Raw genomic sequence first — 12,348 nt, 5'->3', positions numbered from 1 at the left:
TGGAGAAAGCTGTTAAGGAAATGGCTGACACAGACTCCAGCTTAACTGGCAGGTTCACTACCACCTGAAAGGCAAAGGTATTTACAGCAACTTACCTCCATCATCCAAGGGCCGTTTTTGTACTCCATAGCCATACACTGAGGGGTCCACTAGAGGTGTGGAATTATTCAAGTGAGGAATTGAATCAATTTTAGCAGCAATCTACAGAGAGAATCAGATTTAAATACTCAGTAACAAATCATGGCTCCATCGAGGGAGAAAGACGAGAGTCTTCTTTAAAGGGCCGTTACCCCATTTCTCCCCCCGACGGAGACTGATGTAAAGCGATGCTGTGACAGGACATGGACTCTGCACTGTTAACTGGGTTCCCTTTTCGTCTTAGTCATGAACTTCCAGAAATGTGTCTTCTACAAGCAAATTTTCAAGTCATCACTTAAAATATAGGTATACCACACTTTAAGGAAAAGAACAGGCCAAGAACATGAAGGACTTTGTTCAAAAGGTTTCAGCACAGGATTCCCTGAAGGAACCAATTCCGCAGCAATATTTAAAAGGCCGTGTGTGCTCAAATGTTGACAGCTCTTCAGGAATATATTCGTCCTGTTGACTTTCACCCCTATGAAGTGATGAGGTGATCTACAGAAACGTAAAACAACAGGCTGCTCTTCACTGGAAGTTCAAACAGCAGGGGGATGACCATCTGTCCAGACTAGTTTGGAAGGATTCCTGTGCTGGAGAAACCGAGATAACCTCTGAGAGCTATTCTAACTCCTAACATTCATCATCAAAGAACAGAACATAGCTCTTCAATTTTTCCCCTAGAAACAAATGCTACGTAGAGCTTCCTACACTTATCTGCTTTGTTTCCATTAGGAATTAAACTCGATTTTCACAATAAATTAACTCTTTGATTTAATCGAAGGAATATTTACAACTGGTCTTCATGTTAGTCCCTCAGTGAAGCCTAACAAGCAAGGCTGGATTAAGGGCAGCCAGCATAGACGTCCCAGACCTATGTCTTCAGTGGTAGTTTTCCTGAGGTTGTCCAAATGTGCCCAGAATTCTGAGACTTTCTGGGACCAACAGAAACTAAACAAATAAACAACCAGACAATCATGACACTGAAAACCTAAGGCAGAATTTAAACGTCAGGTATCCCGGGTCAGGTCCCGTCCTTTTCACTTCCTAGTTCTGCGGTGTTGGGCAAGTCCCCTTCCTCTCTGCCTAAGATCCTCTGGGTATAATACCATCTGCTTCATAGTTTTTGAAGAGATAACAACATTCTCTGAACACAAAGGAGCTCTGTACACGAGAAAGATACCAGCCCTTCACAAATACCAGGGCTGTAAAAGAAGGCCACTCACCCAACAAGTGCTTAGTGTCTATGTCCTGGGCCCTGCAGTGAACAAGAATAAGCAGGTCCTTACTCTCCCAGAGTCGGCAGTCAGTGGGGAGTCACAGGTACACGAGCTAATCAGTAAACTGATCATTTCAGCTGGTGATAAGCTTGATACTAATAAGAGAAGACAAGGACATACAGAGTCCTCAGGAGAGCTACTTTAAACAGGGAGATCAGGGAAGGCTGCTGTGAGGTGAGATGTGATCTGACACCTAAATGACGAGGAAGAGCATTCTAGGCAGAGGGAACAGCTTGTACAAAGGCCCTGAGGCAGGAGAAAGCTTGATAGGTAAGCTGACGTCACTAGAACAGAAGGAACTAGATGTGTTCCAAGGGGTAGGCAAGGGCAGTTCACATAGGGCTTCAGAGGTCATGGGAAGGGGCTTGGATTTATTCACTTATTTATTTATTTACGTTTATGTATGTATTTAGCTGCACCTCGCAGTTTGCAGGATCTTAGTTCCCCGACAAGGGATGGAGCCTGTGCCCCCCTGCAGTGGAAGCATGGAGTCCTAACTGCTGGACCAGGGAATTCTGGGGCTTGGATTTTATATGAAGGGTGATGGAAAGCAATTACAAGGCTTAGTAAGGGGAGTAACCTGCTGAGTTATGATTTTGAAAAATGCCCTTGGACAAGGAAAATATCAAAAGATTCTAAGGGGACAAGAGTAGCAGGACCATTTAGGAGGTATTCTAGGCCAGGAGTCAGCAAACCCCAGCTGGTGAAATACCTGCTTTGGTAAATAAAGTTTTATTAGAACACAGCCACACCCATTCACAGAGATCATATGGTGTGCAGAGTGTGTGTATATATATGTGTATATATATATATATATATATATAAAATTTACTACCTGAACTTTTTTTTTTTTTTTGGCCACACCACGTGGCTTGTGGGATCTCAGTTCCCCGAAAAGGGACTGAACCTGGGCCCTTGGCAGTGAAAGCGCAGAGTCCTAACCACTGGACCACCAGGGAATTCCCACTATGGACTTTTGAAGAAAATGTTTGCCCTGTCTAGGCTACAGATGGTGGTAGCCTGGACAGGTGCTTGTTGAAAAACACTATTTTAAGTTAAATAATTAAAATACTAAGACAGCTGATAGAAACCCCATCTCTTACATTCAAATTTCAAGGCAAGTGAGCATTTGCTCTAAAACAGAATACTGTATAAATCTCGCCTAACAGCATTCTACCACCAGCTTTCAACCTTGCTCTCCGTATGTGTTTTGGATAAGCTTGTGGAGGTTGGCTACTTACTTAAGATGCAAAACTTATCTTTAAGGACTCAGCTCGGGAAGCAGGCAGATTAAAACATGAGAACACTGCAGTGGCTTATGCCCCACCGAGACCCTTTCGTCTGCCCAAAAAGCTGAGCAGTAAATGGCCAATGTGAGGGTTTTCAAGATTACTGGCCCAGTTGTCTGTTTGAAGACAGACCAAAACATTGCCAAGAGACAGTGACGACGACCCCAAAACACAAGAGAAAAGGTTATGGTTATCAGTGGAGTCCCCCAGTAGTGTGCGTGTCAGATCACCCTCAAAGACAGGACCCTAAATGTAAGCTCTACATATCTGGCACTCTCTCTACCCTCTTCTGATGAGACCTCTTAGCTTCCAGACCTCTTCCCTTCCTTCCAAATTAGCTCAGATGTCATTCCTGAGTCCTTGGCGTTCCTTATAATTTATATGGTATGTTTCATATATTGCTGGAACGTAATTTTTTCCCCAAAGCTGATATGCCAGAAGTGTCACAATCGTTTTCTATTCCTAATTTTGATTAAATCAACATGCGACCTTCTAAAATGTGACCGAGGATTTCAGATTTGTTTTTAAATCATGTTTGCCTCAGGTTATCTATAATTTGGGAAATTTTCACTAAGAGAAAAGCATTACAGGATAATGGTTAAGAGGTGTAGCTCTGAAGTCAATAACTGCATTTGAACTGCGGCTAAACAAGTGTTAGATGTGAGTTTAACATTATAATATACAATTATACCATAACTTACATTGGTATCACGTTATATATTATATTACAATATGCTATAAAGAAACAATGCATTCCTTTATTCATACAAATGCAGCCTTGTTCTAAGACATGATTTTAAATGCCTACTAAAATAATGAGTTTAAATTCAACGAGTGCTTACTATGTGTAGGCACTCTGCTAAGAACATTTTAAAGATGCGATCTCATTTATTCCTCACGATGATTCTTTAGGAGGTTAGTATTATTATTTTCACTTTAGGACAAGGAAAAGTGAAGCTCAGAGAGGCTGAGTGACCTGCCCAAAGACACACATCTTATAAATGGCAGAAGCAGCACTGAAGCCCAGGCCTGCCTGACTCCAGAGTCCATGCTACTGGCCACAGCACTAGGCTAACTCCCTTTCCTCCACCTAATACTTTCTTAAACATAGTCACTTCCCGAGGACTTAAAACCTAATGATTTCCAGTACACAGAAGTCAAGTAATTCCTCACGTCCATAACTGACCATTCTGAACAGTAAGTAGCTGCTTAAGGGAAGTGAGGTACATTTTCAGTTAATAATGGTGTAAGCCAGAAAATAGTCACAGAAGCCACGATATTCCAGGAAAACCAAGGCCACTCCACTGCTTATCTGAAAGCAAGACCTTGAGGGGACGCTGCTACCGATTTTCTGCTACTTGATTCACTTTCCCCCCTTTCTGGGGGGAGGCAGCAAGAATGGGTTACCTCACTACCTGTGCTATTTTCAGCACAGCTAATAGATGAAATATAAATCAACGTCATAGACATTTAACCTCCACTGCCAGTAGTCAGTGGAAATGTGGAGGAGCGGAGCCCTGGACCAGGAATCAGTCAGGAGTCCTGGTTTTCCAGCTGGCTCTTCCGGTGTACAACCTTGGGCAAGACCTTCAGTGGTCTCGCTCCCTGTAAAATGCAGGGATGAACTAAACCAGTGTTTTCTAAAGAGTACAAAGCAATTTGGGGAGGTGCATGGATGAATGTTCAAAAATATTTTAAATAAATCTAAATTTTAAATGATTTTAAAATACAAAGTAAATAGAATACTGAGGGTTCAATGATATGACAAAAATCATAATAAAGGTGGTACACGATTCACTAACGTTAGGAAACATGGCAATTAATTATTCCCAGTGCACATCTTTAAGTTGTGTAATCAGAGTAGCTCACCCTATAAACCCGAACAGAAAGCTGTGAATATTTCCACAACTTCACATTTAATAAAACTTTACACTAAATGGAAACAGGCAAACCTATCTGAATGGCGGCAAGTCATCCACACGCTGTCATCCACACGCTGATTGGGTCCACGTCATTCAACATAGTCACTGTCGATTCGAAAGCAGAGGTGAGAGCTCACACCACCACTTAGGGAGGAGGAACCAACCCAACCTGCTTCCCTGGAACCTCTGCTCTAAAGTCACCCAGGGTGGCCCTGCCCTGGCGAACTGACAGACTAGACTGCAAGTCTCTACTCTCCACAGCAGGAAGACACAGTATGTGGCCAGAGCGGTCGAGCCCAGTGGCTGAGGGTGAGCAAGTCTCAGAGGGCAGGTGTGGAGCCACGGTGCACAGAGGCAAGTCCTCATTCTGCACCCACCACCTAGGTTACTATGAAGACAGCAGTGTATCAAATTCATTGTGCACTTACTAAGTGCCTGACGGTGCCCTCATTTCATCTTCACGGTGACCTCAGACAGGAGCTCAATTCTGTGGGATCTGGAGCCAGTCTGCCTAGAATTGTACCCATGGGGATACCAAGATAACAATGTAAAGCACCCAGAACAACGCTGGGCACGTGGTAAGGAACGAGAAATGTTTGCTAAGTTTAACCTTCTATTGAAAAATAATAAAATAATAATACAAAAAAAGTACATGGGTGAGTTGACAGCCTGAATCTTCACGTACTAAAACAATGCCTGTGCAACGAGCATCCAGATCAGGAAACAGAACAGAACCCCCGAAGCTGCCTCACGACCCCTTCAGTCACTACCCACCTCCACCTCCCAAGGGTAACCTCCTAACTTCTAATGTTAGCTATTCCAAAAAAAAAAAAAGTATCTATCTATATAGATATAGATAGATAGATATAGCCACCACCAATGATCTCCCTTTTACAGATGAGGAAACTGAGGTTTAAAGATGGTAGATAACTTATCTGAAGTCACTAAGCTAGTGACTGGCAGAACCAGAACTTGAACTTATATAGACTGAATCCAAAGCCTTAATAACCACTGCACTATACTACCTCTTGGGTATTCTGCAACCATCAAATGAGAGAACTTATATGAAAGTCCTTGCCTGGCACCCAGCACAACACGAGCTCAATGAATGGTAGCTATTGTTGTCATTAGAGATGGGGCCCTGGCTGATTCTGCCCTGTTAACTGGCATTAACCAAAACAAGGAATTCTATATGTCAATCAAATAAGATATCAGCTCTTCTTAGTACCTTTTGCTGACAACTTCATGCCACCCACATTTGGGGAGAATTAAATACTCCCTTATCTGTTTGCAAAGCACTTTACAAACTACCTTTAAATAGCGTGACCTCACTGAGAAAGTTGCTGGTTATACTGTCTCCCCATGACAGGGAGCTCTTTGAGGTGTGGACCTGTCTCAATCATCTCGGTACTCCCAGGACAAAGGTTCCTTGACTGGGAGCTCCAGGGATTAGCTTAGAGAATTCATGAAGCTCCTGAAATTACATAAAACTATTTAAATATTTCTGAGGAGCGGTTCAAAGTTTTCAAGTCTTGAAAAGGTCTATGCTCCAAAACAAGTTCAAGAACTTCTCTAATGCACAGCAATGTGTTTGGCACATAGAAAGTACTCATTAAACGTTTGCTAAAATTAAAGTGAATATGGAGAAGCCTGTCGGAAAAACGCTAAGATGACCAGCTGAGGCTCCAAGCTGAAATACTGTTCCAGCTAGGATCCCCCCTCCAAAGACCCTCAAGATGACATGACCATTAGTTTTCTCCCCTATGTCCCATCTAATTCCACCAGCATCCCTTTGATGCTTTGAAGATTCTGCTGCAGAATTCTCATTGAGATGGAAAGCTACCCAACTATCTCTGCAAAGGAACCGAGTCCCTCTTAGAATGCAGAAGACATGGGTCCAAGAACTACTGCATATATTAACTGTTTGTGTGCCTCCGAGAATACCGCTTTATCTCCCTTTGGCTTATTATTTCCAAATATAAAATGAAAATTATAACCCTTGTCCTGACTATTTCACTCGGTTGTTGTGAGGATCTAATTCCACGGTAAGATAAAACCAGCAACAAACTTGTCTTATTTATCTTTACACTGGCCCGGCATCCAGCAAGAGGCCTTGGACTCAGCAGATCCTCAAACAGCAGCAGGCAATCCCCATCACAATTTCCATGAACAGTACTCAGTCTTGCAAGTGATCTGCTATCACCTGATACTAGGATAAAAATGTAGTTCATGCCTCCAAAAGTACTGGCTATTCTTTACCAAGTGTCTTTAAACAAAACTCTAAATGCAAAACATTTTCAAGAGGGATGATTAACAGAGTTAAAGAACTGCACAGCAAAGCTAGGGAGAGGGGAGCTCGAACAGACACGCGACACAACACATTAGAAAGTAAAAACCAAAATAATATGGCCAAAACTTTTTTCAGATCTAGCTGGATGGAAGCTCTGAATGTTGGTGAGCTTGAAGGGACCACTGAGATTATCTAGCTTAATATTTCCTGAAGTTTGATCCACAGACGGTGATTTGGTTTTATGAAAAGAGGGTATGAAGTGACAGAACTTGGGTATATTTAAAATGCATATCCCAAACCCTAGTAGGACTTAATGCACAGAAGCATACTCAGGGCTCTGAGAAGTCCTGCAGTAAAGAAGCCAATTCACCTTTATTTAACCCTGTATCCCCCAGACTTCTCTGTCCATGAGCCCTTTTCCATGGAAGATCTATGAACAGCTTGTAGATCAAATGCTGGGAAAGGCCAACCTAGCCCAAGGTCATGCAGCTACTTGCAGGAGACTCAGATCTCTTAACTCTCCACCAGAGCTCTTTCCATTAGAAATTTAAATTATTGTATGGGCTCACAATTTGGAAAAGGATGAGGAAAAAAAGCTGCTGACTAGGCATCCCGATGGGCAGTGCAGAACAAAAGCAAAGTGGCGAGAACAAAGGCAACTCGAAGAGTCAATGCCCCGTGCAAAGGGGCAGCTGCTACCCAGCTCCTGCCAAATAGTCACTGCAGAACGTGGGAGCAGTATGGCCAAGTATTAGATAAAAATCTCACTTTTTACGTGAAATTGTTCTAGTTTCTAAGTGTTGGCAGCGTGTGGTCAAACAAAGCATGCCTGCAGGCCCGCTCTGAGCCTTCTCCAGCCCACAAGCCACCAGTCTGAAAACTCTGGTCTAGGCAAATTTTTATTTGGGACTTAAGAAACCTTACTTTGATGATACACATGGGTTATCAGATTTTAAAAGAAAGATAAAGAAGTCCCAGCTGAATATCAGAAAAGCGTTAGAGGCATACAGAGGCATACCATCTACTTTTCAATACCAAATATGAAGTTCAGTGCTTCCATTAAAGTGTGGTGACCCAGGGCTTCCCTGGTGGCGCAGTTGTTTAGAGTCCGCCTGCCGACGTAGGGGACACGGGTTTGTGCCCCGGTCCAGGAGGATCCCACATGCCGTGGAGCGGCTGGGCCCGTGAGCCATGGCTGCTGAGCCTGCGCGTCCGGAGCCTGTGCTCCGCGGCGGGAGAGGCCACAGCAGTGAGAGGCCCGCGTACCGCAACAGAAAAAAAAAAAAAAGTGTGGTGACCCAAATGGGCTCAGTCACATCATGAAAACCCTTAAACAAGAACTCGCTCTCTGTAGGGTACTCTACTGGTCCCATCAAAGCAAAGACACAGAGCAACCCACAGATGTCCTGCAGACACTGGTTTTCTTCAAATGTCCGAGAAAGTTCAAATGAATGTACATGCAGGAGTTAGTCCCTTGTGAAATGATGATCTGAGCTACTCAACCACTGGGCATGTCTAAGACAGTCTCAGTGGAGTAAACTTAAAGCCACTGAGCATTCAGCACACGTGACTCTGCCATGAGGCACAAACATCACATATGAGGTGAGAGAAGGCAGTATCTCTCAAGGAGTGTCCAACAGTCAATGAACACAGGCCTTTTCTTTAAATGGTGGCGGCACATTCTTTTAAAGGAAATGTAGTGTTTCTATACAGCACATGTGCCAAATCATCTACTGCTCAGGCTCGAAGTGTGAAACAGCAGCACTGGGAAGCATTTTCTGCAGGACTGTGGAACTTCCGAGGCCCCACACCAACCAAACAGTTCCAAAAAACAGTGCTAGTAAAGAGTAGGCTCTGGGCCTTAAAATCTGTCCACTGACTCTTCAGTGCCTTGGTCACAGTCATTTGAGAGCAGAATCACCATGATGCCCAACTCCATGAGGTACCAATTAACACCATATTTATGTGAATAGAACACTCTAGAATTATGCAGTGCAGAGGCAATGACTGGGTCTAGGTCAAAATAGGAGCTTAAAGTCCTAAGAAGCCCTAGCAGTTTGATAAGAGAACGTCTATTTGGGTGATGACTGGCAGGCGGTTGGTCCAGCTCGTGGAAGGAAGGCTGCTGGGAATGTGAAGTACACCGTGGTGTGACATCGTCCTGTTAACATGCGAATGGGTGCACCTGGTGACGGATGCCACTAAACTATCAGCAGTGGGCTTTCCAGGAACTCTTTTATATTTTTAGAAAAGCTAAACAAAACAGATTTGTATCTTCTCATCCATAATCTCCATGAGGTCCCCTTGAAAGCCTGACAGACAGTAGTCAGCTTAGAGGTGCAGTGTGGCCACAGAACAGGATAATCTGGCTTTAAGTCCATATCCCATTCTTATTAGGATCCTGCGCTCTCTAAACAACGAGTTGAAGAATTGAAGAAACACTTTATTTTTGCTAACCAGCCAATGACTTCAGAGAAATGGACATGATTTTTTTTTTTTAAACACCCGGCAGTTTTAGATCTTCACCAGTGGGACTGAATCAGATCACATTTCTACATTTGTGTACTTCCCTACAAAATGGCTATGTTATCCCTTTGGCCAAACACTATTAGCTTACTGGACTTGACACTGCTGCAGAAATTTTAAATTTTACATGACATCTTCAGAGACTCCCTTCAGATCTAGGAATACCATGCTTAGAGTGATCTAACAGCAACCATTGGTTCCCTTTGTTGGAAAGAGTCCAAAGGATACAAAAGGAGGCTTCAACATGCCAGGAGGGAAGCTTAGTGGATTAGGTACTGGACTCTACATATCAGACTTAATAGAAACTGCAGGTTCAAATCCCATCAGGGTCAACTCAGACTCTGCTGTGATATTCTGGATAAACTGGGCACCAGACAGCTTACTGCTCCCTGACAAACTTATGAGGGCCTTACAGACTGCCCCTGGTGTTTACGAGGACACCTAAGAGGAGAGAAAGCTTTCCAATCATTTAAATAAAGAAATGCACTGTCTTTTACCTCCAGTTACTGGGGGGAAAATCACATTTCTGCAACATGCTGTGTATACAATGGCGAGGCAGAACCACCATCATCAGATGCCCAAATGATATGAGCCCCTTCGAGGTAAGCTTTACTATGGATATAAGCACACAATATTTTAGATTTCTAACATTCAATTCTTGCCCAATGCAAATCTACAAATAAACCTAAAATTACCCACAAACCTGTGTTTTCTTTAGTTTTTAAAGGCCATCAAATCCTTGGAGATAGTATCGCCCTCCAGCTGTGAATATTCGGAAGTAATGCACTTACAGCACTGTCTCCACTGGGCTTACAACTGCTCCAGTCAATGGTGCCTTTCAGAGCTGGGAACATTTCCAGTGAAGTTTCCTCTGCTAGTAGTAAACACCACTGCTTCAACAATCCACATTAGGTCAGCATTTAACAGAGGGTCTCCCTCCCTCTTGAGCAGGTTGTCCAAGAATATGAGTTCAACCACTGGCTCAAGAGAAGCAGAAAGTCTTCTCAATGGTTCAAAATTCATTTTATGTTCAACTACAGGCCTTCTGCAAACTGAGGATCTGAGCTCTTTAGGGCAGTGACTATAATTCTTCCTGGATACAGAGGCCGACAAGGTGACTGTCACACATCAGCACAGAGTGAAAGCCATTACATATTAGTAGCCAGTGAGAAACAAGGTTCAGGACCCTGTATTGTAGAGGAGAGCAGTGAAACACGCCGGCAAGCAGAGTGCTGGAAGGGGAGCTGGATGGCACTGTTCATCCATTACAGCCACTGGCTGGCTCTGAAGTCTAAGTAAGATGGATACTCACTATATATTGGTTGGTGCCTAGGCAGTAAGTAACAAGTCATCGGATAAAGTTTTAGGCGGAACCACAGGTTTGGAAACTTCTGGGATCCAATGTAATGTCTACAGGAGCATCAGTATTACAATGAAAAGTCAGTATCTGGGAAACAGGTAGGGTTCCCTCCCCTGGAATACTGGAAAGAGGTGTAAAGACCATATCTTCAAGCGACCGAGTGGAGGCTTTCTTCTAATACAATGAGTCCTGTAGCTTTCTGTTAGGAATCAAGCAGTAATTAGTTATAGCCCAACTTTTAAAGTATCCGTTAGTATGCCTACAATTAAATAGGAAGAGACGATGAGTATAAGACACTCAGCAGAAGAAATTTAAGTGTTAGAGCTAACACTTAAGTTCAGTAAGCTTCACACACAATACAAGGACATGTTCTGTTCTAAACATCATACCAGAAACCAAAGAGTATTTCTGGCAGGTCCCATATGCATTCTCCAGGGAAGCTTGCAACCTCTTAAAAATCAGTTTATTTAACTCTGACAAAATGCACGACATTGTCAGATGGTCAAGTTTCACTGCTGGAATGACTTCATATCACATGCTCCCTGAAAGAGGAAAAACTATTGCCCATAAGGAATTTCTTCGTCTTATGGACCACCCACACCTATCTAACATCTTTCTTTCTCTCCTTTCTCTCCTCTCCTAGAACACCCTCGAAAGTAAAATACCCTCGAATTCCTTCCACTCCACCCTCGAAATATAATAAGTCTGAAGAGGATGTTTTCCAAGTTTTAAAAAGCTACTGGGCCTGAGACAGCCCCCTTCTGTCTAGACCGGGTCCTCGCCGTGAGCTCCCCTAGCCCCCAACCCCCGTAAACCTCAGAACCCCACGCTGGCTGCCCTGCGGGTCCAGCCCCGGCGTGGGGACGCGACAGGGCCAGGCGTCCCGGACAAATCCTTTCCCAGCGGCTGCAGGCACCTGGGAGACCGGCCCGACAGGCTGGGCCTGGGCCTCCCAGTGGCGCCTCATCCCTCGGCTCCTCTCGGCTGCAGGAGCCACAAGGAAAGGCCGAACCCAGCTGGGGCGTCAGCCCAGGTTACCTCCCGCCCCCAGGCCGGACCCCCTTCTCCCCATCAGGCCCGACCCGGCCCCGCCTCAGGCTCCCGTGCTCCTACCAGCCTGCCGCGCCCGTACCTGCCGGACCCGGTGCAGAGCGTCCACGAAGCCCTCGGCCTTCATCCCCACCGGAGCGCTCTGCCCCTGCACCAGCTCCGCCATTACCGCCCCCACCGCCGCCGCCGCTCGGCTCCCCCGTCGGGCCTCCCGCTCCGCTTGGGGACCCGTAGCCGGAAAGGGAAAGTCGCCCCACTTCCGGCGGAAGGGGAGCCGGGACGCTCGCCGACGCGAGAGGAGCCGCGTCTGCGGGGCGGGGTCAGGGCACGTGACCGCGGTCCGGCCGGAAGTGGGGGGCGGGCCCTGCGAGCGAGGCTGCCATCTGGTTTCGAGGGATAGGTTGCGATCCCGCCGATCCCGCCATTCCCAGACGCGATTTGGTCGAGGGCCGTCGATGATGTCGTGACAGACCCTTGAGGCGTGTGTGTGTGT

General features: G+C 45.0%; 1 protein-coding gene across 1 annotated transcript in view; it reads right to left on the bottom strand.

Moving 5' to 3' along the window:
* The window catches only part of FUBP3 (far upstream element binding protein 3), a 49,647-nt gene extending 37,565 nt beyond the window's left edge, over nucleotides 1-12,082 (bottom strand). Inside the window, exons 1-2 of the mRNA XM_024762218.1 lie at nucleotides 11,938-12,082; nucleotides 96-201 (exon numbers count right to left, since the gene is read on the bottom strand). Coding sequence (XP_024617986.1) covers nucleotides 96-201; nucleotides 11,938-12,021 — 190 coding nt within the window. The 5' untranslated portion in view covers nucleotides 12,022-12,082. The remainder of the gene's footprint in view (nucleotides 1-95; nucleotides 202-11,937) is intronic.
* Nucleotides 12,083-12,348: the final 266 nt, after the last annotated feature.

The sequence above is a fragment of the Neophocaena asiaeorientalis genome, unplaced genomic scaffold (genome assembly GCF_003031525.2).
Source record: "Neophocaena asiaeorientalis asiaeorientalis breed wild unplaced genomic scaffold, Neophocaena_asiaeorientalis_V1.1 scaffold78, whole genome shotgun sequence".
Taxonomy (NCBI): Eukaryota; Metazoa; Chordata; class Mammalia; order Artiodactyla; family Phocoenidae; genus Neophocaena; species Neophocaena asiaeorientalis.
Note: the sequence above shows the minus strand (reverse complement) of the source record. Positions and strands in the feature narration are given on the sequence as shown.